At 46.3% G+C, this 27,093-nt stretch overlaps 1 protein-coding gene across 1 annotated transcript in view; it reads right to left on the reverse strand.

Moving 5' to 3' along the window:
- Positions 1 to 18,107: 18,107 nt before the first annotated feature.
- lrp2b (low density lipoprotein receptor-related protein 2b) overlaps positions 18,108 to 27,093 on the reverse strand; it is a 184,999-nt gene continuing 176,013 nt past the window's right edge. The window contains exons 75-79 of the mRNA XM_039740545.1: positions 26,559 to 26,682; positions 26,283 to 26,385; positions 21,440 to 21,556; positions 19,448 to 19,507; positions 18,108 to 18,159 (exon numbers count right to left, since the gene is read on the reverse strand). Coding sequence (XP_039596479.1) covers positions 18,118 to 18,159; positions 19,448 to 19,507; positions 21,440 to 21,556; positions 26,283 to 26,385; positions 26,559 to 26,682 — 446 coding nt within the window. The 3' untranslated portion in view covers positions 18,108 to 18,117. The remainder of the gene's footprint in view (positions 18,160 to 19,447; positions 19,508 to 21,439; positions 21,557 to 26,282; positions 26,386 to 26,558; positions 26,683 to 27,093) is intronic.

Below are 27,093 nucleotides of genomic sequence, written 5' to 3' on the forward strand. Positions count from 1 at the left end.
GCTTAGATTGTACATCACAGGGAAAATCCTCTTCGGCAGCGGCTCGCGTATGAAGGGGTGGCAGAGAGCGGAGGTCCTGGACAGACCAATGAAAAAGCCCTGGGATTAATGAGCCGGGTTTCTATTTAAATCCGACTTGAGACTCTCGTTCCCGTCGCTTCAGTTGGCTGCGATGTTAGAATCGCGTCACCACTCACTCGGCTCACAGTCACCCACATCCCGGGCTGTTGTGGTAGCAAAGTTCGAGTTTAGTGTCGGATGTGTACAGTGCAAGGAGATTCTTACGTGCATGTCCCATCAGAGCGGTGACAATAAAAGCCACACACAAACACATTATACGCCGAAGGTGACAGATGTGGGCAAATGTGTTGTTCCCCTTCCAGCTCATTGAAAAAAGTGGCATAGGCCCCCTGAAAAGTGACTCGGTGCAAAGCTGTCATCCCCAGTGTCCCCGCATGCCTTTGAGATGTCATCGAGTGAAGCAAAGCAAGTGTGACAGCAGATCAATTGTTGCTTATTCTACAAAGATCTTCTAAAATGGCCTGGACACATACTGTCTGTAGAGACCCCTAGGAACGACCCTCAATCATTTGGATTCGAGTGATTTGTCAGAACTCGCCGTTTTCTTGAAGTCTTGAAATCTCAAATTGTGCAATCAGTCACCCAGACGACTGAAATGGAGGAAAGGCATCACTCTGCTGTTTGCTGTCATCAGGTGTCCCACACTGGGCTTGGACCAGAGATTGTGAAGGAGGGAGTTGACACCGAGGAGACCAGAAAGGAAATGACAGACTGGCGTGAGAGAGGCAAAGGCTACGAGACCATCTTGAAGTTCCTGTGACAACAGTTACAAATGTGATGAAGACGTTGAAGGTCCACATGGGACTGCAGCCCACCAGCAAAGAGGAAAAATGACCCCAGAATGGGCAGAAGAAGAGTGAGAATGATAGACGAAAAGCCAAGGACAACGTCCAAGGAGATCCAAGGTGGAGGTCAATCAGTGTCTGATCACACCAGGTGTTGCCGTTTGAGGGACAGTGGGCTCAATGGAAGAAGACCCTGCAGGAGGTCCCCACTTAAAAAAGCCAGACTGGGATTTGCTAAAGAGACCTCAGTGCTCCAGGGTGAATGTTCTCTGGACAGATGGGACCAAAGTGACGCTTTTTGGCAAATCCTATCAGCTTGATGACCACAGATGACAAAATGAAACTTTCAAAGACATGGAGGAGGCTCGCTTATGTTTTGGGGGCTGCTTTGCTACGTCTGGCATGGGGTGCCTCAAGTCTGAGCAGGGAACCATGAAATCTCAAGACCACCAAGACATTCTGGAGCAAAATGTCCTGCCCAGTGTCAGAAAGCTCATGTCAGTCGCAGGTCATGGACCCTCCAATAATAAGGTGACAAAACACACAGCTGAAAGCCCCCAACAATGGTGAAGAACGAAACATCGGCCTATTCTGGTGGCCTTCTATGAGCCCACACATCTGTGGGAAGAACTGAAATGTGAAGTCTGGAGAAGACCCCCCTTCAAATGTGACACAGCTGGAGCAGTTTGCTCAGGACAAGTGGGCCGCACGACCTGCGGACTGGTGATGGGGGTCTCATAGAGACCTCCAGGAATCGCTTGTGTGTGGCGATGGGTAACCAAATATGAGGTTGAGTGTCCCAGTCGCGTTGTCCAGGCCATTTGTGTTCTTCATATTCTGTTGACATTTTGTGTCCCCCCCGTCGAGTTCTCTTTTATAAACCCCGATGTCTGAGTTGACAGCTGTGTCTGCACATTTTGAGCGCCTCTTTGTGCAAACAGAAATCCTGACCCCCCCAGGCTTGATTTTGGGATCATCTCCGGTGGTCTACAAGAGTGGAAAGTCTGCTTAAATTTCTAAGAGTTAAATTCTCATTTCAAGACTGCATGTGGTCTTAATGAATCCCCCCCCCACCATCTTGATCATTGCAATAACAAATCTGCATGGGGGGGCTGAAGTTCAAGAGAAGGGAAAGAAGTTTTGCGTAGGTTGGTGTCTCTTTGATGATTTTTGATGGTGGAAGACGAGTGTCGAGGGACGCCTGGGAGGTGGTGTGGGGGTCTCTGCACCTTAGATGGCCCATTTTTAAAGCCACAAAGATGTCAGGGCAGGGGGTCTCCAGCTCCAATCCTGGATGGCCACTGCACTTACAGATTTTTTATTCTAACCTTTTCCTCAGTTCGCCTCCACTCTTTGCTGCTAATCGCCTTCCTTTCCCTTCATTTCAATTGACTTGTTGTTTGAAGGTTCAGTCCTCCGAGTCGCTTCAGTTTTTCCTCAAATGGCATCAAAAACAGGGCAGCATGGTGGCGCAGTGGGTAGTGAGACCCGAGTTCACTTCCCGGATCTTCCTTGCGTGGAGTTTGCATGTTATCCCCATGTCTGCGTGGGTTTCCTCCCACAGTCCAAAGACATGCAGGTTAGGAGCATTGGCGATCCTAACTTGTCCCTAGGGGGTGTGTGCCCTGCAGTAGGCTGGCGCTCTGCCCAGGATTTGTTCCTGCCTTGCGCCCTGTGCTGGCTGGGATTGGCTTCAGCAGACCCCCGTGCTCCTGTGTTAGGATATAGCAGGTTGGGTAATGACTGATGGGTAGCATGGCGTTATTACATCAGAGACCTGAACCAATTTCTATGCCAGTCACTCCAAGTATGAAGTTTTCTCCAGGTGTTAACTGTTTCACCCCAAAGGCACACAGGTTAGGCACACTGGCAGCTATAAGCAGACCCAGTGTCAGTGTAAGTGGAGTGCCATCCAGGGTCCATTCCTGCCTTATGCCAAGGGGAGTGGGGATAGGACTGGGCTCCATATATCAGAATAACAGAGCTTGGAAAATGAATGAATAAATGAATGACTGAAGGGCGGCACGGTGGCACAGTGGTAGTGCTGCTGGCTGGCAGTTAGGAGACCTGGGTTCACTTCCAGGGGCCTCCCTGTGTGGTGTCTGCATGTTCTCCCCGTGTCTGCGTGGGTTTCCTCCCACAGTCCAAAGACATGCAGGTCAGGTGCATTGGTGATCCTAAATTGTCCCTAGTGTGTGCTTGGTGGGTGTGCCCTGTGGTAGGATGGCACCCTGCCTCGGTTTTGTTCCTGCTTTGTGCCCTGTGTTGGCTGGGATTGGCTCCAACAGACCCCCGTGACCCTGTGTTAGGATATGGCGGGTTGGCACCAAAAACAGCAATGAGATGTGAAGTGAGGGAGCCAACAGATAGCCAAGGCAGAGTCTCAAACTCCAACCAGTTTCTTTACTAGAAGTTGATTCCTGCTGTTAATTAAATGTGTCCTGCATGGGCTTCCATTCTGCATTTCCAAAACTATTGAATTTTCTAAGACCACCACTAAAATAATTTGTGGGTCTGAGCAGGTCAACATCACTGAGACCATCAGCTTTATTTATCTTCAGAGGTTTTTGTGATGGGCCCAGGTGAGCTGGTCAGGTGTTGGATCCTTTTGTATCTCATTGTTTGGCTGATAATTACGGAGGAAACAGAAACAATTAAGGGGTCCGACTCTGAAACAGCAAGTTAGTTAAACTGAAGACCAACGAAGTGAATTAGCTGCAAAAACAGGTCACACTTTAAGGAAAGAGCTAATTCACGGGTGTCAAACTCCAGTCCTGGAGGGCCGCAGAGGCTGCAGGCTTTCATTCTAACCATCTTCTTAATTAGTGACCAGCTTTTGTTGCTAATTAACTTCTTTTGCCTTCATTTTAATTGACTCCGCCCACCTTTGTTGTTTCTTTTTCCTTAATTAGCATCCAAACAATAATAAGACACAAAACTATCCTCCACCTGCCCAGCTCACCACAATATCTGAAAATAAAGAAAATTAAAGTTCTCAATAAAGGTTGATCTGTCAGGTCACCAAAACATTTTGACGGTGGTCTTAGAAAAAACAGAAAATCAAAAGGTTTGTGAAATGTCTGCTGTGGCAGAATGAGAACAGCAACAAGCTGTGGAATTAAATAATGAGTTTAATTAACAGCAAGAATTGGCTTCTCATTAAGAGATTGGTTGGAGTGAAAGTGATTGGAGGTTGAAGCCCTAATTTAGCTGGTCATCTCTGCTCGTTTCACGTCTCATTTCTGTTTGGCTGTCATTTAATGAAGAAAAAAATCAATTCAGAACACTGAATCCTTAAAAACAAGGCTAATAATCCAAGGAAGGCTGCAGGACCTGACAACATACCTGGTCTTGTGCTCAAAGAATGTGCAAGTCAACTGGCTGGTGTCCTCACAGACATCTTCAACACATCTCTGAGCCAGTCGTCAGTCCCAACATGCTTCAAGTCGACCACCATCATACCAGTGCCAAAGAAGTCATCAGTGACATGCCTGAATGACTACCGACCAGTTGCACTCACACCAATCATAATGAAGTGCTTCGAAAGGTTAGTCATGTCACACATAAAGACTAATCTCCCTGCCTCCCTTGACCCTCTTCAGTTTGCATACCGCTCAAACAGGTCAACTGAGGATGCCATATGCTCTGCCCTTCACATCTCCCTGACACATCTGGATAAAAAAGACACATATGTCAGGATGCTATTCATAGACTTTAGCTCTGCCTTCAACACAATCATCCCTCCAAAGCTGGTGGTAAAACTGAGCAGGTTGGGCCTAAACACCACCCTCTGCAATTGGATCCTGGACTTCTTGACAGAGAGGCCCCAGTCAGTTCGGATGGGCTACAACACTTCCAGCATCATCACACTGAGCACTGGAGCACCGCAGGGCTGTGTGCTTAGTCCACTGCTCTTCACCCAGCTGACTCACGACTGCACAGCCGCACAACACCAACCACATCATCAAGTTTGCGGATGATACGACGGTGCTGGGAATGATAAGCATGGATGATGAAACAGCATACAGAGATGAGATGGAATGGCTGTCTGCATGGTGTGAAGACAGCAAACTATCTCTCAATGTCGACAAGACAAAAGAGATAATCGTGGACTTCAGAAAATCACGTCCTGCCCACATCCCGCTCAGCATCAACGGTTTAGATGTGGAGATTGTTAGGAGTACCAAGTTCCTCGGTGTGCACTTAACTGAGGAACTTACGTGGACACATAACACCTCATCACTAATCAAGAAAGCCCAGCAGAGACTACACTTCCTGAGGCGGCTGAATCAAGCACGTCTTCCCCCTTCCATCCTCACCATGTTCTACAGAGGCATCATAGAGAGTGTCCTGACCAGCTGCATCACTGTCTGGGATGGCAACTGCAACATATCCGACCAAGCGCCTGCAAAGGATAGTGAAGACAGCAGAGAACATTATTGGGGTGCCTCTCCCTTCACTACAAGACATATTTTACAAACGCTGTGTCCGCAAGGCCTGCAGCATTGTGCAGGACCCCTTACACCCCTCACATGGACTTTTCACACTTCTGCCATCCAAGAGAAGATATTGCAGCATCAAAGCCAAATCTGCGAGGCTGCAGGAGAGTTTTTACCCCCAAGCTGTTAGACTCCTTAACACCAGGCTGCCCCCTGGGACCTTCCACACGGCCTCAACCTCCTCTACAAAACAGAACTTTTATACATGAAAACCACTATCCTGCAAAGAACTGAAAATCTCATACTGACCTCTAAGGATTTATGAAACATTCTGACCTGTCATTGTTTACACACGTCTTAAACAACTATTATCATACACTGATAATTTCTGTATTATCTATATCTATTATTTATTATTTATTTACTTATTATATTACATATCTTACACATCAATATTGCTGCTACTTGTTTGTCCTATCTTTGCACAATGTCTTGTCTTGTTTGTTTGTGTTTTAATTATAAATCTTAAAATTTTTATTCTATTTTTAATTTACTATTTGCACATCATGTTGTTACACTGTGGACCCTGAGCTTCGCAATTTCGTCTATCTGTATACTTGTATATGGTTGAGATGACAATAAAGTTCACTTTGACTTTGACTTTTGAAAATGAAAGGGAAAAGAATTTAATTAGCAGTGAAAACTGGGCACTGATTAGGGTTAGGGTTAGAATGAAAACCTGTAACCACTGCGGCGCTCCAGGCTCGGAGTTCGACATCCCTGAGCTAAATGAAAACCAGTAGCCCACCAGGACCGGAGATGGAGACCCCTGCGTTATGGCAATGAAGGTCAAACTGCGATCACAAAAGAGAGATTGGGCCCCTGGGGGGCAGTGAAGAGCAGCGAATTTAATGAACTCGTCGACGTCCGTCAGGCTGTGGCTTACAAGCCTTTTTGTCGGCGCTCGTGCAAAGCCCTGGGCTTTCGTCAAGGCGTGATGCAAATTTGTATTTGTCGGCGTGTCTTCTCCCCTTAAGGAAAAAAAAAATCTTAACGGCGGGCTCTTTACTGATCCTCAACCTCGTCACATGTCTTCGCCAAAACGAGCCCCCCACCACGGCCCCCCTGTCCGTTCATATTATCTCGTTATCTTACAGGTTCGCTTCAACTTGAGAGAAGCGCATTTGCGAGTCTCCATTTGTCCCTTAGCGCTCGTTTGCTTTATTATCATCATTATTATTATTATTATTATTAGGCTGACTCCTTTATTCAAATCGACTTACAACACTTGAAACACAACAGGCTTACATCTCCAATTGGAACTGAAGATACTTGCTCAGGGTCACACAATCTCAGTAGTGGGATTTGAACCCACAGCCTTACAGGGTTTGAAGTCCAAAGCCTTACAACTATTACACCATACCGTCTGCCATTTACTAAAGCACCTTTATGCCAACCTGTCCTGAGGTGACGACTTGCTCCCGACACGCTTCCTCTCAGCCTTTAAATGAGAGAACCAAAGCGCAACGTCACCGCCGTCTCTTCACGCAGAAGCCCAAACGGACGCTTTCTCTCCTGTCGTTTGCCGCACCTTTAAGGCGACAAAAGCACCACATTCATTATGGATCTTCAACTGACGCTGCTTTTGAGGTAAAACTGGGGGTCGGGGGAGGGTACAGCATCAAAAAATGAACACGTGCACTTTATGCAAAGTAGCCGGACATTTGACCCTCAGACCGGGCACTATAATAAACGTCTTTACCAAGTAATAAAGCCTATGATGGAAGCAGGGGCGGACCGGCCATTACGCATTTGGGCAATGCCCAGTGGGTGATGGGTTCATGAAATAAAATTTATATACCGTTACTGTTTGACTTTAAGATTAATTTTCTAAACTACTAAACATTATCTGTCCGGTACTGCGATTGCTATATTCCTATATAATATACCGTATTACGTCGTCAAGTCGTTTTAGTTGTCAATATACAACGTTGCAGCGAAAAATTTGGTCAAAACTGCCTTTTGCCGATTTCTGTTTCGATATACCGGTTAGCATACACATTATTGCAGTTTATTTGATCTCATATAGTATTTAAACACTTAATAATTAGATTATGTATTATTCATTTTGTTGTTCTCTGGTCGTTCGCGTGAGCGATAATTAGCGGTTTTCAGCTGCGATTATTAGTATGATGAAATAAAGTTCTAAATCACAGGATAGGAATTTTCATATTTGGACGGAACATTTATCGTTAAGTTAATGTAACATTTCAGTCCTGTGAGGTTTTTATTATAACCTCGGTTATCATTTATTCGATTATGAATGAGCAGGTACTAGCCTACTAGGGTACTGGCACTTGGGCATGACATTGTCATTTGACACGTACTCGAATAACGTGTAAGCCGTTTTACTAAATTTTTATTTTTCGTTAATTTTCTATGAATGTTGTTGAAATTTAAGTTGTGTCTAAACAACAGTGTACAGATTAAGTTTGGCAACAGTTTAGACAGAGTTCATATCATAGGCTCATAGCGAGTAGCGAGCCGCGTACTCATCACAAATTTTAAGAAAATGACAATGAATAATGGGCCGGGTGGGTCGACCTCGTCACCTCACTCGTTGAAGGATGCCCGGGCCGGTTTTGAGACCCAGTCCGCTCCTGGGTGGAAGCTCAATGTACGCATTTAAAATATCAGCAACTTAAAATTGAATGCTATAAAGGAAAGAGAAATACGGAAAACGAACACACGGTGTTCTTGAGAGTCTGTCAATCCATTGGGCAACATGGGCAGCATACCTGTGGGGCGCCGCTTCTGAAAGTTAAAGGGCACGCGCTTCGGACCACTCTGCGCCCACCAAACACGGTCCGAAATATGAATAACGAAGGGCGCTGTTTTGGTACAGGAAGGGGCGCCAGCCTATAGAGCTCAATGGGCTTCGATCGGCATTGACGCTGACCAACACAGTAAAACTCACGACAGGTAAGCGTCTCTCCACTGCAAAGCCTGAAGTAGAAACAGAGGTCATGGCCAGAATGCTAAAATCTACTTGCGTCCCTCAGTCGTGAACGAGAAAACCGCATTCTAGTCGGCGACGAGCACTACAAGGGCCGGCTTGTCACGTGGGCGGTCCCCAAGCTTGAGCGACACAGCAGGCAGGGCACAGCAGCGGCGACGAGGTCCTTGTCCCGGGAGAAGAGAAGAGAAGAGCAGCTGTGTCGAAATTAATCTGCTCTTTGGCTTTCGATCGCAAAAATATTTCATAACGGATTACATGAAAGGATTAGGATCGCTTCATTTCAAAATCCTTCCATTATCTAAACAGCTTATCCAGGGAGTTGAGGGGAGCTGCTGCTGATGATGATGATCACGGGAGCACTGGGCGCAAGGTGGCACCCATTCCTGGACGGTGGGCCATTTCAACGTTGATACGCGTTTAGAAAAACGTATAAAGGCTCTATAAAGATAAATGTAAGGTACTATAAAATAGATAGATGGGCACTATATAAAATATAGATAAAAATTATATAAAAGAGATACAGAGATCAAAATGTAAGGCATTATAAACTTGTGGGCTGTTGATGTGGTTAGTGAAGTAGCAGGGGGGCTCGTTCATCAGTTTCAGCTGCTTTGGGGCACTAGAGGGGTAACACTGAGACGACCCCCAAAATAGGAATGAACGGTTTAACAGCTGGTGGGAGGCCACGGGCATTTTTCCCTCCTCATCTGTTTTGTCACTCGTTTTGCATTTGTCTACGGTCAGTGTCACTACTGGTGGCATGAGGCCATACCTGGATCCTACAGAGCTGGCACAGGTAGTCCAACTTCTCCAGGATAGCACATCAATCCCACGTGGCATTGCCAGAAGGTGTCTCAAGGGCATGGAGGAGATTACAGGAGACAGGCAGGCAGTTCCTCTAGGAGAGCTGGACAGGACCCCTTGTAGAAGGTCCTTAACTCATCAGCAGGACCCACCGCTATCTGCTCCTTTGGGCAACGAGGACCAGGATGAGCACTGGCAGAGCCTACAAAATGACCTCCAGCAGGCAGGCAGGCCACTGGTGTGAATGTCTCTGACATCTCAAACAATCAGAAAAACAGACTTCATGAGGGGGGTCTGAGGGTCTGACTATGTCCTCTAGTGGGCACCATGGAGCTCGATTGGCATTTGCCATTGAATACCAGAATTGGTGCCCTGTGCTTTTCACAGATGTGAGCAGGTTCACCTCGAGCACATGTGACAGAAGTGAAGGGTCTGGAGAAGCCGTGGAGAACGTTATGCTGCCTGTGACATCCTTCAGCATGACAGGTCTGGCTGGGGGTCAGTGCTGGTCAGTCTGGGCTGGCCTCATGTGGCGAGAGGATGAAGGACTTGATACCATTGACTGCCCCCATTTAACTGGCACCGGTGGGGGAGACATTATGTTTGGGTCCATCAGACACCACAGCCTGTCCAGGAGCACAGTGATGCCCTGGTCCAGATCTGGCAGGAGATCCACCAGGACACCATCTGTCATCTCAATAGGACCGGGTTGGGTTTGTTGGGCAGTTGGATGTGGCATACAAACTACTGAGAACGATTTTGAAAGTTTGCCCAAATGGACTGGCCTTCCTGCCGCCTCATTTCGTTCCCTTTGTCTTTGAATTCAGCCCTGTCTGTCGGTTGATCCTTTTCATTTCCATCAGATGATGTGCTGCCATCCTTTCGTAAGTCCATAGCAGTAGAGATGGCCAGCAGGATTTTCTTTCCCATTGAGGTCTCATGTGTTTTCAGTGTGCCTTCCATTTTTTTTTGAGCAGTTTATAAACGGTAGGTTTGTCCCAAAAGGAGAATTTAACTTTTAACAGCAGCCCACTAATTACAACTTCTTCTTCTTCTATGGGTTCTTAATTCTTTTGGCTAGATTTTTCCAATAGAAGGTTCACCTTGATTTTTAAACCTGGATGCCAGCCTTCCCCATTTATCCAGACTGGGCACCGGCTCCAAAGTGTAGGCTGAATTCCAGGAAAGAGTGCAACACACCCCAATATTCACCCAACTTAAAACACACATAAAACTTACAAAAAAAAAGAAGAAACGTTGGACATCACACTGAGGCACCATTGTCATGTTGTTTAAAAGCCCTCCAGTGTATCACAGAGGGGGGACACACGGCTTTAATCCTAATGGCCGTCAGCTTTGTCTTCTTTCTCTGCTCCATAAATCCCTCCAGTGGGTCCAGAAGTCGCCCCATAACGGGGTTTGCCTTTTTAATCAACTTGTTGATTGTGTTGGCATCTCCTGAAGCGAGGTTACCAACTGAGGACACCGTGATGGCTGTCAGAGAGTTCTAGAAGATGTGATGGAGGTCTCTACCTTCTCCTGGATTAGGTTTTGTATAAATGGAGTTCTGCTATTTGGGTTACGGATGGCACACACCTCCAAAACTCAAAGAGAGACCGGCCACATGATAACACCCTGTGGACTGGCCTATGCCAGCCTATAAGGGCTATCTGGTCAGTCAGCTTAGCTTGTCACCACTGTCCATGATCCAGTCGTGGTCCATCCATCCATTCATTATCCAACCCGCTATATCCTAACTACAGGGTCATGGGGGTCTGCTGGAGCCAATCACAGCCAATACAGGGCACAAGGCAGGAAACAAACCCCGGGCAGGGCGCCAGCCCACCCCAGGGAACACACACACTTACACAGCAAGCATACACGAGGGACAATTTAGGATCGCCAATGCACCTAACCTGCACGTCTTTGGACTGTGGGAGGAAACCCACGCAGACACGGGGAGAACATACAAACTCCACGAACTCGGGTCTCCTAACTGCGAGGCAGCAGTGCTACCCACTGTGCCACCCCCTCCTAAAAACAATGTTTTCAAATTATAAGGATCTCAGACCACAACACTGTTTTCCCAATGTTTATGATGGTATCCTGACCCAATGTCAAATGACCAAAATCCACACATGACGTAGGCGTTCACCCACACTGAGCATGCGCGCACTAGCAGAACTAGAAAGAGGAACTGAAACTTTGAGAGTCATAGACTGGACATCGCAGCCTGCGTTTACAAGTACACTGTAATGGTGAATATGGAAAACAAAAGAATTTTGTTTCACTTGGACTGACAATAAAGTACAATTGTCATTGAGAGTGATGCACGAGTATAATGAGCAAAGGTGATGGAAAAAAAAAAAAACCTGTAATGAGCACGATCCAATGAGGAAAGGGCCGCAATAAGCACCAACCAATCAGAGCGCGATTACAGTCTGCCTTTTACAAACTCTCCATTTTCTCCTGTCTACCCTGATTTGTTGAGAAATCTACGGCTTTGGAGGACGTTTGCAAAAGTCTCCGTTATCCCCAGTTTACGTTATAATGCCGAGCTGCCGTTTTCAGAAGTGCATAACTCTGGGGGTCGTTTTCAAAACGTTTCATGTTCGGAGGTTAGAAAGGCGAGGGTAAGTGTGGACGTGAGTCAAACATGAAGACCATTGTCTGTGTTTTTAAACGAAGCGTTATTAGCGTGGACGTCCCTGCTAATCCCCTACAGCCCGTTAACTCTTATCCCTGTCACTCACGCCCCATAGGAGGTGTAGCCGACCTTTACAATTAGAAACTTCGTTTCCTAGCTGGCTTGGGATACTTTCATGGGGCTCATTGATGACACATCATGTACGGAAACGACAGAACACGGGGCTGAAATGGGAGAAACTCAAGGAAAGGCGCGCAGCTCTGAAGAAAACGTGGCACCAAAGTTCACAGCTGAACGGTGGAAAGAGAGAGCAGGGACGTTCTTAGACATACGCGAACTACACATCTGCGTTGGGCCCCGGCTTACAATTTATGTATTAATTTATTTATTGCTGTGGGCCTGGGGCCCCTGGCACTGCAGCCATCTGTGCCAGTCCCTCACGTCGTGTGTCACGATACCCTCCTCATCCTAAATGTTATCGTTCTGAGTCGAATTGGGAGGGGAAGGGTAGGAGCAGGGGGCAGCAGGCAGGGAATCGGGGGCACGGCCGTGGGACTGGGAATGTATAAATAGCGATCGCTCAGTCCGTATAAACCATTTCACAACGTGGATCGTTCACTGGTCATCTAAGGCCTTTTCCGGACGTTTTATTAGAACACCTTCCTGAGCTCGGGGTGGTTGGCAGCTGCACCCACACCATCCGGGGCCTGCACATTTCTGAACCGCGTAGGGCCCCCAAACCGCTAAGAACGGCCCTGGAGAGAGCGACCAAAATTCCAGCCTGTCTAGTAAATTTAGCGCAATACAACTGGTGCCCACCTCCCGTTAGAGAACGCAGCGGCTCCGCCAAGCCGAAGAGCGAGAATTAAGTGAAGGTCCGCAGAGTAACGTGGAGGGCCAGCTTGTCTAGCGCCTCTCAAGACCCCCCTAATATAGGAGCAAAACCAGCTGACCTGCACAAAAACCGCGTCTGGAAACGATCACGAATTTTCATCCTCTCCTCCTCGTGGCTCAAACACCATCCCCATACCGCTTATTACCGAAGAACTTTCGAGGTTGCCGAGTTGACGCGGGCTTATTAAACTTCACCGTGCGCGCCGTCGACGGCGGGGATCAGGAGAAGGCGCAAGGTTAACGTGTTCCCATGGCAACGCACCTCTGCCTGCTTCCCTCCAGTCGACGAAACAAAGCGAGCGCATTAACTGCACCCTGGTGCGCGCACACCGCTTAAATGAACGAACAGCGTAATTATCACGGGGCGTTGAAACAGGCAGCGATCCTGACAGCTGGAGCCAGTAAGGGGCTGGAAACGACCACCGCAGGAACGAGAAAGAAAGGGAACCGTGACACTACTCGCCTGCAGCGAATTCTGCGACCATCGGGGCAAGCACAGAAAAACACCAGGGTAGTTTGGGTGTTCAGTCTAAAACGGGACAGTCACGTAGGTTATTGGGAGTGGGGGCTCAGAATTTCAAGATTGCTTCTCTTTATTTGTACGCATTTTGATTTTATTTTGGAGGGGCACATCATTGCCAGACTATTTCAAATACAAACCGAAAGGAGCCTTCCACTCCCATGGGGGACCCTGACGATGGGTGGGCTCAGATGTGTGTCACGTTCTCGCACTCTGGGGGCATCATGTCCTGTCTGTGCTTTGGGGGGGACCACCCCTACGCAGAATATTTAAACTTTCCTTAATATTACTCCTTGATTTTTTAGTCCAAGACAGTTATTTAAAGATTTCTGACTAAAAATAGTAATACATATTTATGTACTTTTATCATATGAAATATAAAATCCCTTCTTGATTTCGGGTGATTGTCTCCTGGGCAGCAAAGCAACTAGTCCTCCAACAGGCGGGTGGTTTTCTGAGCTGTGTGTCCGCACAAGAACATTCAGGAACCCTTCGGGATTCAAGTATTTATGGCTACAAGCAGCCGCCTGTCACTCCTATTTCTGTAGCATCGGCCATCCCTCTTATACAGTGAAAGGAGCCGCTGGAAATGAGTAGAAATGTCAGTGGTAAGGTCGGCCACCCGGGGCAGCCATTACTAAAATGTCATCCCGACAGGCTCTTGGGGACTTCTTAACATTAGTGGGCACTCTTTGGCTTATCAGGGATCATGTGGAGAAGAGGCAGGTTTGGGACCCTCACAGGAACATCTTCAGCCAGCACTGAGGACAGTCTAGAAGAAGAAGAGGAGGAGGAGGAGGAGGAGGAGAACTGACCTGATCTCATTCCTTCAACTGCTCTGTCTTAAAGAACCCATGAAGCGTCGGGCATCGGCAAGGCTACATCCTGTACCCAGTCTCTGCTTGACTTGATGTAAAATTTCTGTACAGAGACATGGGGCTGGACACCTGGCATGTGGGCACCAGCACGTACTTCAGGTCAGGGAATGCAAAGGTCTGGACTTTATCTCTCAATTACTGTATATAGTGCCTTTCACTCTATCTATCTATCTATCTATCTATCTATCTATCATTATATAGTGCCTTTCACTCTATCTATCTATCTATCTATCTATCATATAGTGCCTTTCACTCTATCTATCTATCTATCATATAGTGCCTTTCATATCTCTACCTATCTATTATATAGCATCTTTCAGATCTATCTATCTATCTATTGGGTTCTGGGTGGTCTTGTGGCCTTGGACCCCTGTAGATTTTTTTTTCTTTTTTCTGTCCTCCCAGCCATTGGACCTTACTTTATTCTTTGTCACTTAGTATTGCCTAATCTTCATATTTTTTTATTTTATAAACTATTATTTCCTCATCTTGTAAAGCACTTTCAGCTACATTGTTCGTATGACAATGTGGTATATAAATAAATGTTGTTTTTATCCATCTGTCTGCCTATTTATCATATAGTGTTTTTATGTCTATACCTAACTACATTATATAAAGCCTTTCATGTATGTCCATCACTTATATAGCGCCTTTCATGCCCGCCTATCTATTATATAGCGTCTTTCGTGTATGTCTGCCACTCCTATATTGGCCCTCACATCAATCGGTGTAATTTACGCATGTAAATGAAGTGTCATGTGATTGTCCTGTTTGCCTACTCCAAGTCAGAGTTGTGAGGTGACCTTCAGTCATCCCCTTACTGCTCAAGCTAAAGTCCGTCTGATGCCATGCTGGTCAGCTGGTCATCACTGGAATTCTTTTAGACAGCAGCCATACAAGTCGGGGTCAATGATTCTCAATTTATTTATTTTTATCACAGTCGCAGGGTTTCAAAGTCCCTCTTCACATCTTCAGAGTCCAGGGTTCAAGGGTTGTGGAGTTTGCACGTTGTACCCGTGTTGTGGGTTTCCTTCCAGGTGTTTTAGTGATCCTGCTAGACCCCCAAAGACATGCAGGTGAGGGTAACTGGTGACTCTAAATTGTCTTGAGGGACCTGTGATGGACTGGCACCCTGGCATGCTGGGTCTGTTCCTGCCATGTTACTGGGTTAGGCTCCACCTCTCCAGGCCATAAACTGGCTTAGGCTGGTTAGCATTGTTATCGGACGTTCTGCTAAATATTCTGATTTACTTTAACGGCCCTGAGATGTCCAAAGTCAGCCCAGCCCACCCCCTTAATAGCACATCTGATGTCTGCCACAAGGCCAGAGTGGTGTCACCCATCCCACTGCTTTAGAATCTGATCACAGGGTTGGTTTGCTGTTGGCGAGGACTGGCATCAGATGGGCACCATCCATAGACTTACTTTGAACTCTCCTAAGCCACCAAACAAGGCAGAGAAGAACCAAAGGAGGCACAATGGAGACTTCAGACAGGAATGTTAGAGACAAACCTGTTGATGTGAAGACAAGAGAGACAACGACACAGGCAGCCTGAGGAGGCTTGTTGTGAAAGGCGCTATATAAAATAAGTTATTTGACCTAAATGAGGAAAACGTTAGATACTTTAGTAATCCAAAGGGGAAATTCACACACTCCAACAGCAGCATACTGATAAAGAACAATATTAAATATCAGAGTGATAACAATGGTGTAACAGACAATAACTTTATGTAATGTTAACGTTTACCCCCCGAGTCGCATAGCGTGGGGTCTCCTCAGTCTGTCAGTGAGCAGGATGGTGACAGCAGTCTGTCGCTGAAGCTGCTCCTCTGTCTGGAGATGATCCTGTTCAGTGGATTCTCCATGATTGACAGGAGTCTGCTCAGTGCCCGTCGCTCTGCCACGGATGTCAAACTGTCCAGCTCTGTGCCTACAATAGAGCCTGCCTTCCTCACCAGTTTGTCCCTCTTCTTTATGCTGCCTCCCGAGCACACCACCGTGTAGAAGAGGGCGCTCGCCACAACCGTCTGGTAGAACATCTGCAGCATCTTATTGCAGATGTTGAAGGACGCCAGTCTTCTAATGAAGTCTAGTCGGCTCTGACCTCTCTTGCACAGATCATCAGTATTGGCAGTCCAGTCCAATTTGTCATCCAGCTGCACTCCCAGGTATTTATAGGTCTGCACCATCTGCACAGTCACCTCTGATGATCACAGAGTCCATGAGGGGCCTGGTCCTCCTAAACTCCACCACCAGCTCCTTGGTTTTACTGGTGTTAAGGTGTAAGTGGTTTGAGTCGCACCATTTAACAAAGTCCTTAATTAGGTTCCTGTACTCCTCCTCCTGCCCACTCCTGATGCAGCCCACCATAGCAGTGTCGTCAGCAGACTTTTGCACGTGGCAGGACTCCGAGTTGTATTAGAAGTGTGATGTATGTTGGCTGAACAGGACCAGAGAAAGTCCAGTCCACTGCGGCGCTCCTGTGCTGCTGACCACAATGTCAGACCTGCAGTTCCTGAGACGCACATACTGAGGTCTGTCTGTAAGATAGTCCACGATCCACCGATGGCACCAGGTGTGAATCTACTGCCATCTCTGTCAACTTGTCCCTTATGAGCTGATGTTGGATGGTGTTTAGAAGTCCAGAATCATCTTACTGCACCACTGCCTCCTTCCAAGTGGAGAGCGATTGGTGTTGTATGTAGATCATGGCATCCTCCTCTCCCACCTTCTCCTGGTATGAGAACTGCAGAGGGTCGAGGGCGTGGAGGACCTGTGGCCTCAGATGGTGAAGCAAAGTAAAGTAAACACGGAGCTGGAAATAACAGAAAGGAGGGACAGTAAAGAGTGGAGTGCAGAGCCTTGTGATGAGCAGAAGACCAAATCCTGCAGGCGTCGTCATCAGTAACGTTGAGCTTACCAGCTGAAGACCCGTTAAAGAGCAGAGGGGGCTTTGCGAGGATTTTTTTTTCCCCCGATGTGCTCGGCCCTAATGGCAGAGTACGATGTTTTTATACACCAGGCTCGTGTTACTCCCCGTCAATATTTACCAGATTGTTCGCAGACGGCGCTCAAGTCACTAAGGGAAACTTTCTCCTGTTAAATGGCCTATCGATTTCTGGCTAGGAAGCACTTGGTAGTGGGAACAAAGACAGGCAAATCAATAGGCTCCCCAGAGATGCCAGCCTCTCGGCAGGTGAAAACGACGTCACGGCGCCATGGCGCTGGTCCCTGACAGTTTGGGAAATGTGGACAAATGTGATTCCTAATTGACGGCTTATTGATTCCTACCTTGTGGCCGAGATGCGCCAAGATGGGCTGCAGCTGCCATGACCCTGAATTAGATTAGCTGGATAGATGGATGGATGGATGGATGAATGGAATTCAATTTTCAGCGGTGATAAGACCTTGACTGTGGAGCTGCAGCCAGACATAATGGAGACTTGAGGCCAAGGTGACATCACTAACAATCAAAATCGGTTAACAAAATTATCAGGCCAAACCCTGCAGATTCTCCTTCTTACAGGGGACGCTTATTCAACATGTCATTCACAGCCAGTGAACCCTAAAAGTCATCCCCATGATCTGGGTGGGGACAAAGAATGTGGGTGGGGAGAGAGGGTGGGGTAAACAGAGTGGGTGGAGTCAAAAACAGATGTGGCAAGAGAGAGAAACAGACAAGTGGGGGTATGGGTGGGGCATACAAAACAGGAGTGGGGAAGGTGGGCGGGGAAAGTAAATGCAAATGAAATTGAGCATATGGAGAATGGGAGGGGTGTGGTGAAAAAAGGTGGGGCAAAAAAAAAAACAGTGGACTGAAGTGACGACCGTGAGGAGGTCTCCTCTGCCACACCTGCAATCACTGCCTCGGGTAACATGCGAATTAAAAGCCAAGTTACACAAAAATGATACAGAAAAGCAATAAATGGACAAGAGAAGTTTATTACGCTAATGAATGCACAAAATCAAAATACAGCAGCAGTCTGATTGGACAAACACACCGATGGAGACACAGCCTACCGTCACCATGGAAGGCTGTGCTCGGGCAGTTATGATGTAGATTCAAAAAAGCTGGCTGGGCCGCCATTTTCCTGTTAGGAAATATAAGCAAACAAAATTATACACATACTGTATATATATATATATATACACTGTACATTGTACATATACAGTACACACAGACAAATATAATATGTACAGTATATATTGACACGTGTGTGTGCATCATGGACAGAGTAAGGGCCCTGGTGACTGTAATGCCCTGCCACTCCAGGGGTGGTGCTGTGTCTTAATGTCATTTCTCTTACTCCAGAATAACACCAGTGACTTCCACCCACCTGGGCCAACCTCTTTCTATATGAAGGGGCGTAAGACGGGCAAATCTGCCATCTTGAGAAAGTTCAATTGGGAACTTGCATCTGGAAAAAACATTGTATATAAATATACAGTATATATATATATATAGATATAGATATAGATATAGATATAGATATAAATATATAAAGGGGGCCAGTTTAGGGCTGCCTGTTCACCTAACATGCATTTTTATGGCGTGTTGGAGGGTACAATGGAGCCCCATGAGAACTTGGGGAGCACATTAGCGAGTGGGGGGCTCAGAGCTGATAGGCTGCATCTGTGAGGCGTCATTGTGAGGACCCAGAGACTGAAGCAGAGGCTCCAGAGGGTCATTTAGCCATGCATAGCCCCCAGTATATCCTGTTGAGCACCCCCACTCATTCTGCTTGGAATTCTGGGAGTAACATCTCAGACATCCACTTTACGATTTTGCCCAGACATTAAAAATATTACTCATAATTTTATACGGTGCCTGATGACAATGTTAAATTCAGCCTGTGTCCTTTACAATTAAAGGCGCTATAAGTGATTGGGGACTAACAAGGAGGCTGCTGTCATTTGTTCTGAGGATGGTGGGCTGTCCTCTCAGAGACATCACATGATCTCCGTGCCACTCCATATGTCAGGACCCTTCCGTCTCTCCAATGTCTCCTGAACTGGGAGGCACAATGGGATTTGGAAAGGATTCTGTTCATTCAATGGGGAAAAAAAAATCAATTCTGAGTTGGCACTCATCTCTGTACTGCCCAAATGTGCAGGCTGCAGACAACACAGTAAAGAGGGGAGTCTAAAAACAGCACCCCCCCCGGGGGCAGTGCTATGATTCACGCATTTTCTCCAACGGCGTCGTCTTTATCTAATTATTGGATGAGATGTGACAGCTGTCCACATGAGTCATTGTACGGACACTGGGCAGGTGCTGCCTACAGCAGAGCCCATGATGACTAAGTCGGCAAAACACACACACACACACACACACACACACACACTACGTCACGTCATATCACACTACACCACACTCACCTCATAGCCAGGATTGTCAAACGTCTCCACAAAATTCCTGTTAAACAGCAGCTGATGTTTCTACAAGAGAAAGAGCAGACGTCAAAGCACAGCTCTTGGAGGTCATCGCATATAAAGTGTAGTTGGAACACCCGGCCCAGTTCTACCAGTAGCCACCAGGGTGTCCCTCAATCTACACTCACTGATTCCAGGGGTCTCCCCGGGCAGCACAGCTGGGATGTGAAATCAGGGCCTCTGCATCTAATATATAGTGCCTTTCACATCTATCAATCATACAGAACCTTTCATATCTATCTATCCATCCATCCATCCATTTCCAACCCACTATATCCTAACTACAGGGCCACGGGGGGCTGCTGGAGCCAATCCCAGCCAACACAGGGCGCAAGGCAGGAAACAAACCCCAGGCAGGGCGCACACACACAAAGCACACACTTAGTATATAGTGCTTTTCACATCTATGTATCTATCTATTTATTAATTATATAGTGACTTTCACATCTTTATTTATCCGTCTATCCAATAATTATATAGTGTCTTGGGCGGCATGGTGGTGCGGTGGGTAGCACTGCTGCCTCGCAGTTAGGAGACCCTTAAGGGTTCGTTTCCTGGGTCCTCCCTGCGTGGAGTCTGCATGTTCTCCCCGTGTCAGCGTGGGTTTCCTCCCACAGTCCAAAGACCTGCAGGTCAGGTGCATTGGCGATCCTAAATTGTCCTTAGTGTGTGCTTGGTGTGTGTGTGTGCGAGTGTGTGCCCTGCGGTGGGCTGGCACACAGCCCGGGGTTTGTTTCCTGCCTTGCACCCTATGTTGGCTGGGATTGGCTCCAGCAGACCCCTGTGACCCTGTGTTAGGATATAGTATAGTGGGTTGGATAATGAACAGATGGATATATAGTGCCTTTTACATCATTCTATCTGTCTGTCTATGCATTACTTATACAGTGCCTTTCCCATCTATCTATCTATCTATCTATCTATCTATCTATCTATCTATCTATCTATCTATCATATAGTTCCTTGCACATCTTTCTATCTGTCTGTCTATCCATCTATCATTTAATGCCATTCACATCTTTATCTATCCATCTATCCATTAATTATATAATGCCTTTTACATCTGTTTATCATATAGCACCTTTCACATCTACAGTATCTATCATATAGTGCCTTTCAATCTGTCTATTATATAGTACCTTTCACATCTATCTATCTATCTATCTATCTATCTATCTATCTATCTATCTATCTATCTATCTATCTTATAGTGCCTTTCATCTATCTATCTATCTATCATATAGTGCCTTTCACATCTATTATATGATGCCATTCATTTATTCATTCTGTCTCTCTATTATATAGTGCCTCTTATCTATCATGCATGCTTGCAAAAGAACCCATTGTGAGAAATGTCAACATAACTGCTCTTTATAATATTTGGTATTCATTCACGGCCAGCCCTGAATGTTAATTTGGCCGATTCTTGGATGAAGTAAGTAAACTACATTTAAAACTGCTCTAACTTTCTAAAGAGTTCACGTTGTCCCTGAGTGGGATGCTGTGCCCACGTTTTCTATCTTGTCACGTTTGCTGCTCCTTGCTATCAAGCATCTCAAACCCCTAAATGGGACATTAATGAGTGGGACATATTTGGTATTTGACTCCATTGCCCAGCAGTCTCACATTGGTTGCTCAGGATCCCACTCCTCTTAGTTTCATATCCATACATAAGAGAAGACCAGGAAATTTGCTCAAAAGGCAATGTGGTAAAGAAGGCTGCTGGGTAATCCAAAGGTCCAGGGGTCTGCTACATCCTCATCCTGCCCGCTGCTACCCACGAGGCCCCTCGCAGTTAGGTCCATGGAGGCTTCGCTTTGGCCAGCTGGCCTCTGATCGCCAGGACATGAGGCAGAGAGGGGCGGAGCCTGAGACATTTCTCACAGGCGGTGACATCTGCTGGTAATGTCAAGAACTGCGACCACAGGGAGTCCATACCTTGGCACTCGTGCTGGCAGGTGCAGTCGCTCCCAGGCCAAGAGGAGATTGAGGGGTGTAACTGGGATTATCAAAATTCAGATGGCCTCCTTCAGCAGCCACAGCATCTGTGCTAACCTGTGAAGACAAAGAGGGGCCCGTTAGACATTACACTTACAGCACCTTCACAAGGTTTTCAGACCCCTTCACGTTTTTCATGTCAGTCATGTTGCAGTCTTTCCCACATCTGACAACACTAAACACCACAGAATGGCAAAGCGACAATTATTGGAATATTCTCAAATCACTTGAAACTAAAAAACTGGAATATCCCGATGATACGATAATTCAGTCCCTTTACTCTTTGGCAGCAGTTCCAGGCTGGCGTCTTCTTGGTTCTGATGTGACAAGCTTTACACACCCAGATTGGGCCATGTTTCACTGCAGATCCTCTCCAGAGACCGTCGGTGGGCGGCTGGCTGCAGGTCTCTCCAGACATTTTTAGTCGGGTTCAAGTCGGGCTCTGGCAGGTCAAGTCGCTCTTATCGGCGGACCCCTGGGATTGTAATCGATTCACACGGAGCTAACTTTACCTGGGGTCGTTTTTTATGGACTTGTTATAGGAGGTGAACGTCTCTGTAATCTTTACTGAACTGCGAAAGTGCAGCCCGTAACAGGTTAGCGACACGATGTAGTCGGACGGGAGTGAAATTACAGAGGACCTTGGGTAAGGATTACATCGGAACAGCAATCTGGACGAGAACAGGCCGTTCAGCCCACCAGTCCTGTCCACTTCATTCTTTCAAAATCACACTGAATGGGGCTTTGATGACCCCTAATGTCTAACTGGCCGCCACACTACTTGGTCTCTTATTCCATTTCTCATTTGTTCTTTTCCTAACATTTGTGTGAAATTTCCCCTTCACAAGTTTCCAACTGTGTCCTCGTGTTCTTGAGGACCTCATTTTAAAGTCACCGTCTCGACCCACTGCACTGATTCCCTTCATCATTTTAAACACTTCAGTCAGGTCTCCTCTTCATCTCCTTCAGCCTCAGCTCTTTTAATCTTTCCTCATAACTCATCTCCTCAAAAATCAGCCCAGTTGCTCCTTTCTGGACCTTTTCTTGTGCTGTTATGTCTTTATGGAGACCCAAACTGCGCACAGGAATCCAGGTGAGGCCTAACATGCATCAGTTGCTTTCTGTGGAATTTGATGCTTTTATATTTTTGCATTGTAAGATTTCTTGGATACTTTTGTCATGACAGCATTAGAACATTCTGGAGGAGCCCATAAAGAGCTGACCAGTCCTGCCCACTTCGTTCTTTCTAAAATAACACCAAGTTGGGTTTTGTGGGTCTCTAATGTCCTTCTGTCCACCACACTACTTGGTCTCTTATTCCAAGTGTCTGTGGCTCTCTGTGTGAACAAAAACTTCCTAAGGTTTGTGAGCCTTTCACTCTATCTATCTATCTATCTATCTATCTATCTATCTATCTATCTATCTATCATATAGTGCCTTTCACTCTATCTATCTATCTATCTATCTATCATATAGTGCCTTTCACTCTATCTATCTATCTATCTATCATATAGTGCCTTTCACATGTATCTATGTGTAATTCTTTTCATTTACTGACATTAAAGTCCATTGTCCACAAATCTGCCCAAGCCTGTCTGCTGTCCAAGTCCTTCTGTGATGATTTAACGTATTCTTGATGATCTTCCAATCCACCTCTCTCTGTATCATTGTGACGATGTGGGTTCTGGCTCCACACTCCCTTTGCTGTTGGAAGCACATGAACCCAACACCGTCGATAATGTTACTGAGTGAGCTAGTCAGTGAAGGCAATAATTGAGCATCTGAACAAGGGGATGGTTAAGAGTGAAAACAGTGCTTTTATTTAATAAACAACAAAACAAGTGTTCAAATAAATAGTGCAGTTTCAATTCAAATTCTTCATCAAATAATCCATAAAAGAACGTGGGGGATAAAACCAATAAATAGAAAAAAAAAACACATCCTTAAAAACCAGAGGTTAAAATCTTCTTTAGGAAGCTGTCTTTAAAAACCAACAACAAATCCGGTGCATCGTTTATTAGCGTTTTCTGTTAGCGTCTCACCTGCTTATCCCGTTTGGGCCAAGCAGCAGGCAAGACGCTCTCTGCAGCTGCCCTCCTACAACACACCCGAGACTGGAGACCTCCCGATCCCTGGCTTCGGTCTGGCACTCATCCCAGTCCCCGAGACTTGATTACCCCAATAGCCAGGACGCTCACATTGGGGACTCCACCACCAAGCCTCCCGACTTCCGCTGCCTTTCCACGGCTCGTCGCTTTCCTCTAGGCACTCCCGCTACCTGCTCACTCAGCGGGAGCAACCTCAACTCAAACACCTGGGTGTCGGCCTAACACCCAGCTTCCAAACAGCTGCCCACGAGCGCTCGATCGCGCGCTCACCACATGCACGCACCGCGTGTCTGTCTCTCTCCGGCACCGCCTGCTTCCACACTCGCTCCCTGTAACCTCCGTCCTCTCTTTCCTTTCCTTTTCCTCTCCGATCGTTTTTACACCTCCCCCTAAAACCGACTCGCGCTTCTTTTTAAAATGACGAGGGCCACAGCAGCTGCAGCATTAGCCACGGGACAACCATGAATGTGGGCAGTTCCTCACCTGTGCACTAGGTGAGAAACGCCCACACCCTACGGATCGTCCCACGGCCCACTATGGCCCAACGTCCCCTCACTAAGCCGCGAGCACATTGATTATTTATTAAAAATGAATGGCCTTTTCTCAACGAGCTGTGGACCCATAACACCACAATCATCTGCAGACTTAACCAACGTGTTACTTATATTCCTATCTAAATGACACCTTTTATTGGCTAACTAAATAGATCAGTTAGAAGAAGGCACCTCAGTTGCCAGTTTACATATTGTAATCTGCTCATTTAGCCAATAAAAGGGGTAATTTTGCTTGACTTCTCATGACATTCATAATGGCCAACACGGTTCAACACCCTACATTATAATCCTATCTTATTTATTTAACAATAGCAGCAGCCCCAGCACTGCCTCCTGCTGGTCACCACTCTTAACATCGGCCAGTTCTGATGAGGGTCTTCACCCCATCACCATCTGCTTTCTGTGTCTGAGCCAATTCTGCCCCCCGTCTACACAGCAAACCCTGAACTGCCAGTTCTTTTAGTTTGATGCCCACCCTCTCAGGTGGCGCCTTATCAAATGCTTTCTAACATTATTTGCCCCACTCTGGTTGTACCCTGATGTTGCTTTCTCATAGAATTCCAGCATGTTGGTAAATTGCATCCTCCATCTTCTGACCCCATGCTGATGGCGGAGGATACCATCATCTATATGCTACACTGATCTCTCTCCCACTTGGACAGAGGCAGTGGTGCTGTAAGAATCTATCTATAGATCATTTCATATCTATCTATCTATTATATAGTGCCTTTCACTCTATCAATTATATAGTGCCTTTCACTCTATCTATCTATCTATTATATAGTGCCTTTCACTCTATCTATCTATCTATTATATAGTGCCTTTCACTCTATCTATCTATCTATCTATCTATTATATAGTGCCTTTCACTCTATCTATCTATCTATCTATCTATTATATAGTGCCTTTCACTCTATCTATCTGTGTATTATATAGTGCCTTTCACTCTATCTATCTATCTATTATATAGTGCCTTTCACTCTATCTATCTGTGTATTATATAGTGTCTTTCACTCTATTTATCTATCTATCTGTCTATTATATAGTGCCTTTCACTCTATCTATCTATTATATAGTGCCTTTCACTCTATCTATCTATCTATCTATCTATTATATAGTGCCTTTCACTCTATCTATCTATCTGTCTATTATATAGTGCCTTTCACTCTATTTATCTATCTAATATATAGTACCTTTCACTCTATCTATCTATCTATCTATCTATCTATCTATCTATCTATCTATCTATCTATCTATTATATAGTGCCTTTCACTCTATCTATCTGTGTATTATATAGTGTCTTTCACTCTATTTATCTAATATATAGTGCCTTTCACTCTATCTTTCTATCTATCTATCTATCATCTGTTTAATTGTTTCCCTTAGTATCGCTGACTGTGCGTTTGTGTCACTGCTGTGAGGACTCTTGTGTGTCACCACTTTATGACATCCATTTTCTCAGAACTCGTGTAAAACGGGTCGATGGTGTCCTGTCAGCCGGTGTTGTCGTTTTAATTTGTCACAAACTGAAATGGCTTCATTTTAACAGTTTCTACTTTGTGGCTTATGTTAGATTTTAATCAGATTCCTTCACTAAGTTGTCTTGGTAAAGTAAGCAGGTCCACATCTTCCATATATTTATGTGTGACTGCTGCTACCCACGCCTCCCACACTCCGTTCCCACAATTTATTTTTGCTAACTTACAGCGGCTGTAATAAAGTGATTTTAAAAAGTTATGACAAACTCCATTTGGAGAGCCGGTTTGTTGGTCACCAGCGTGTCATCTGATGGTGACGCGGTCGAGGACACCACTGCCCAGCCGGCCCCGAGGATCTAATTGCGAATAAATGACTAAGAGTTATGAGCCCACAACAGGGGTCTTCAGCAAGCTGGTGACACCCACTGACCCCACCACAACAAGCTCTGGGTCCAAACAGCAGGTATTGCTGCACAAGGGTCCACCACGTCACCCACCTTCATCAGCCCACCTAATCACATTCGGTTCCCACCAGCTACTGGAAATGATTCAGGACCACAACGAAGTCACAGCCCTTTTCAGAACTGCCCCTCCTCCCCTTGAAGGTGACACCAGTGGTGACACTCGAGGGTCTGCACCTACCGAGCTGGTCTTCTCGATGCTAACAGACGGCTCATTGTGCTGAGAGTAGGAGACGTTGGCGAAGCCCTCCTCATCCTCCGTGCCTGCATTCCTCCTCATAAAACTGTCGAAAACAGAAGGCGAGAGACATGCGTGTTACATGAAGAAGGCCGAGGAGGCAGGGGTTGACAAGCCAATAAAGCGTCACATGGTGGCCTTCTGCTGTCATCTTATCGTGCTTTTGTTTCACTTAACGAGCCCTCCATTGGGGTCTGAACACATCAAGACAAGACACACCTGGGCAGGGTGAAGACGCCACTGAGGTCATAGAGTTTCCTGCCATTGGATCTCTGGTGTGCTGCGAAAACGAGGAACACGAGGACCACCAGAAGAGCGGCGGTCACACCCACCGCCACAGCCACTAGAAGAAGGAACAAAGAAAGGCAGTTGAATCCATTTGTGGTTTCTCTGATACACATTTTCAATGATGTCCCCCTGACCCACCACACATCACGAAGATGAACCAACGCAAGTCCGGCATTCCACAAATCCTGGTCACCAGTCACGGGTCTGCTCAGGAATTCACTTCGGGAGGACACAGGTGGCAGCGGTGGGGACTGAATTTATGGATTACGTAGCCACTCTCGTGGTTGAGCCCCTGACTTTCATCTCGTTTCAGAGTTGGGGTGCCTTCTCAGCGAAGGTCCTCAGGTACAAACTGTAATGCGGCCATTTCACTGGATACTCACTCAGTCAGTCAGTCAGTCAGTCATCGTCCAACCCGCTATATCCTAACTACAGGGTCACGGGGAAGGGTCTGCTGGAGCCAGTC

The sequence above is a fragment of the Polypterus senegalus genome, chromosome 17 (genome assembly GCF_016835505.1).
Source record: "Polypterus senegalus isolate Bchr_013 chromosome 17, ASM1683550v1, whole genome shotgun sequence".
In the NCBI taxonomy this organism is placed as follows: domain Eukaryota; kingdom Metazoa; phylum Chordata; class Cladistia; order Polypteriformes; family Polypteridae; genus Polypterus; species Polypterus senegalus.